A 423-nucleotide genomic window follows, 5' to 3' on the forward strand; every position below is an offset into this window, starting at 1 on the left:
ATTTATACCATAGTCCAGTGTTTCCCAGGCAGCATATATATGCAAACTCATTCTCTGCCAGCAGGAGGCGCTGTTGGAATGGTAGAGATCAAGGTTTCCCCGGTAACAGCTGTACACAACACAGTGCTCCGCTCAAAAAAAAAACACACTGCTTTATCAGACATTACATGCAAGATTAAATGAAAATGACACAATTTTCTTAAGACAGTCGGTTTCCTTCAGAAATACAGTGATATAAAAACACCCGCACTCAATGTATGGTAAACACTGTAGTCTCATAAAAGTGTAAATTCTGCAGATTACATTATTGTCCAGTATTGTACTGCCAGCAATTTATTATAAAAACGTTTTCATAATTGTAACATACATATTTACATACATAATTATTCAGGTGCATGTGTAATAATTTGCAAAGACTTGAGG

At 35.9% G+C, this 423-nt stretch overlaps 1 protein-coding gene across 1 annotated transcript in view; it reads right to left on the bottom strand.

Annotated features, from left to right (window-relative positions):
- Window positions 1-37, bottom strand: part of ccdc124 (coiled-coil domain containing 124) — a 7,081-nt gene extending 7,044 nt beyond the window's left edge. Inside the window, exon 1 of the mRNA XM_016500222.1 lies at window positions 9-37. Coding sequence (XP_016355708.1) covers window positions 9-35 — 27 coding nt within the window. The 5' untranslated portion in view covers window positions 36-37. The remainder of the gene's footprint in view (window positions 1-8) is intronic.
- Window positions 38-423: the final 386 nt, after the last annotated feature.

This window comes from Sinocyclocheilus anshuiensis, unplaced genomic scaffold, assembly GCF_001515605.1.
Source record: "Sinocyclocheilus anshuiensis isolate Anshui unplaced genomic scaffold, SAMN03320099.WGS_v1.1 scaffold477, whole genome shotgun sequence".
In the NCBI taxonomy this organism is placed as follows: Eukaryota; Metazoa; Chordata; class Actinopteri; order Cypriniformes; family Cyprinidae; genus Sinocyclocheilus; species Sinocyclocheilus anshuiensis.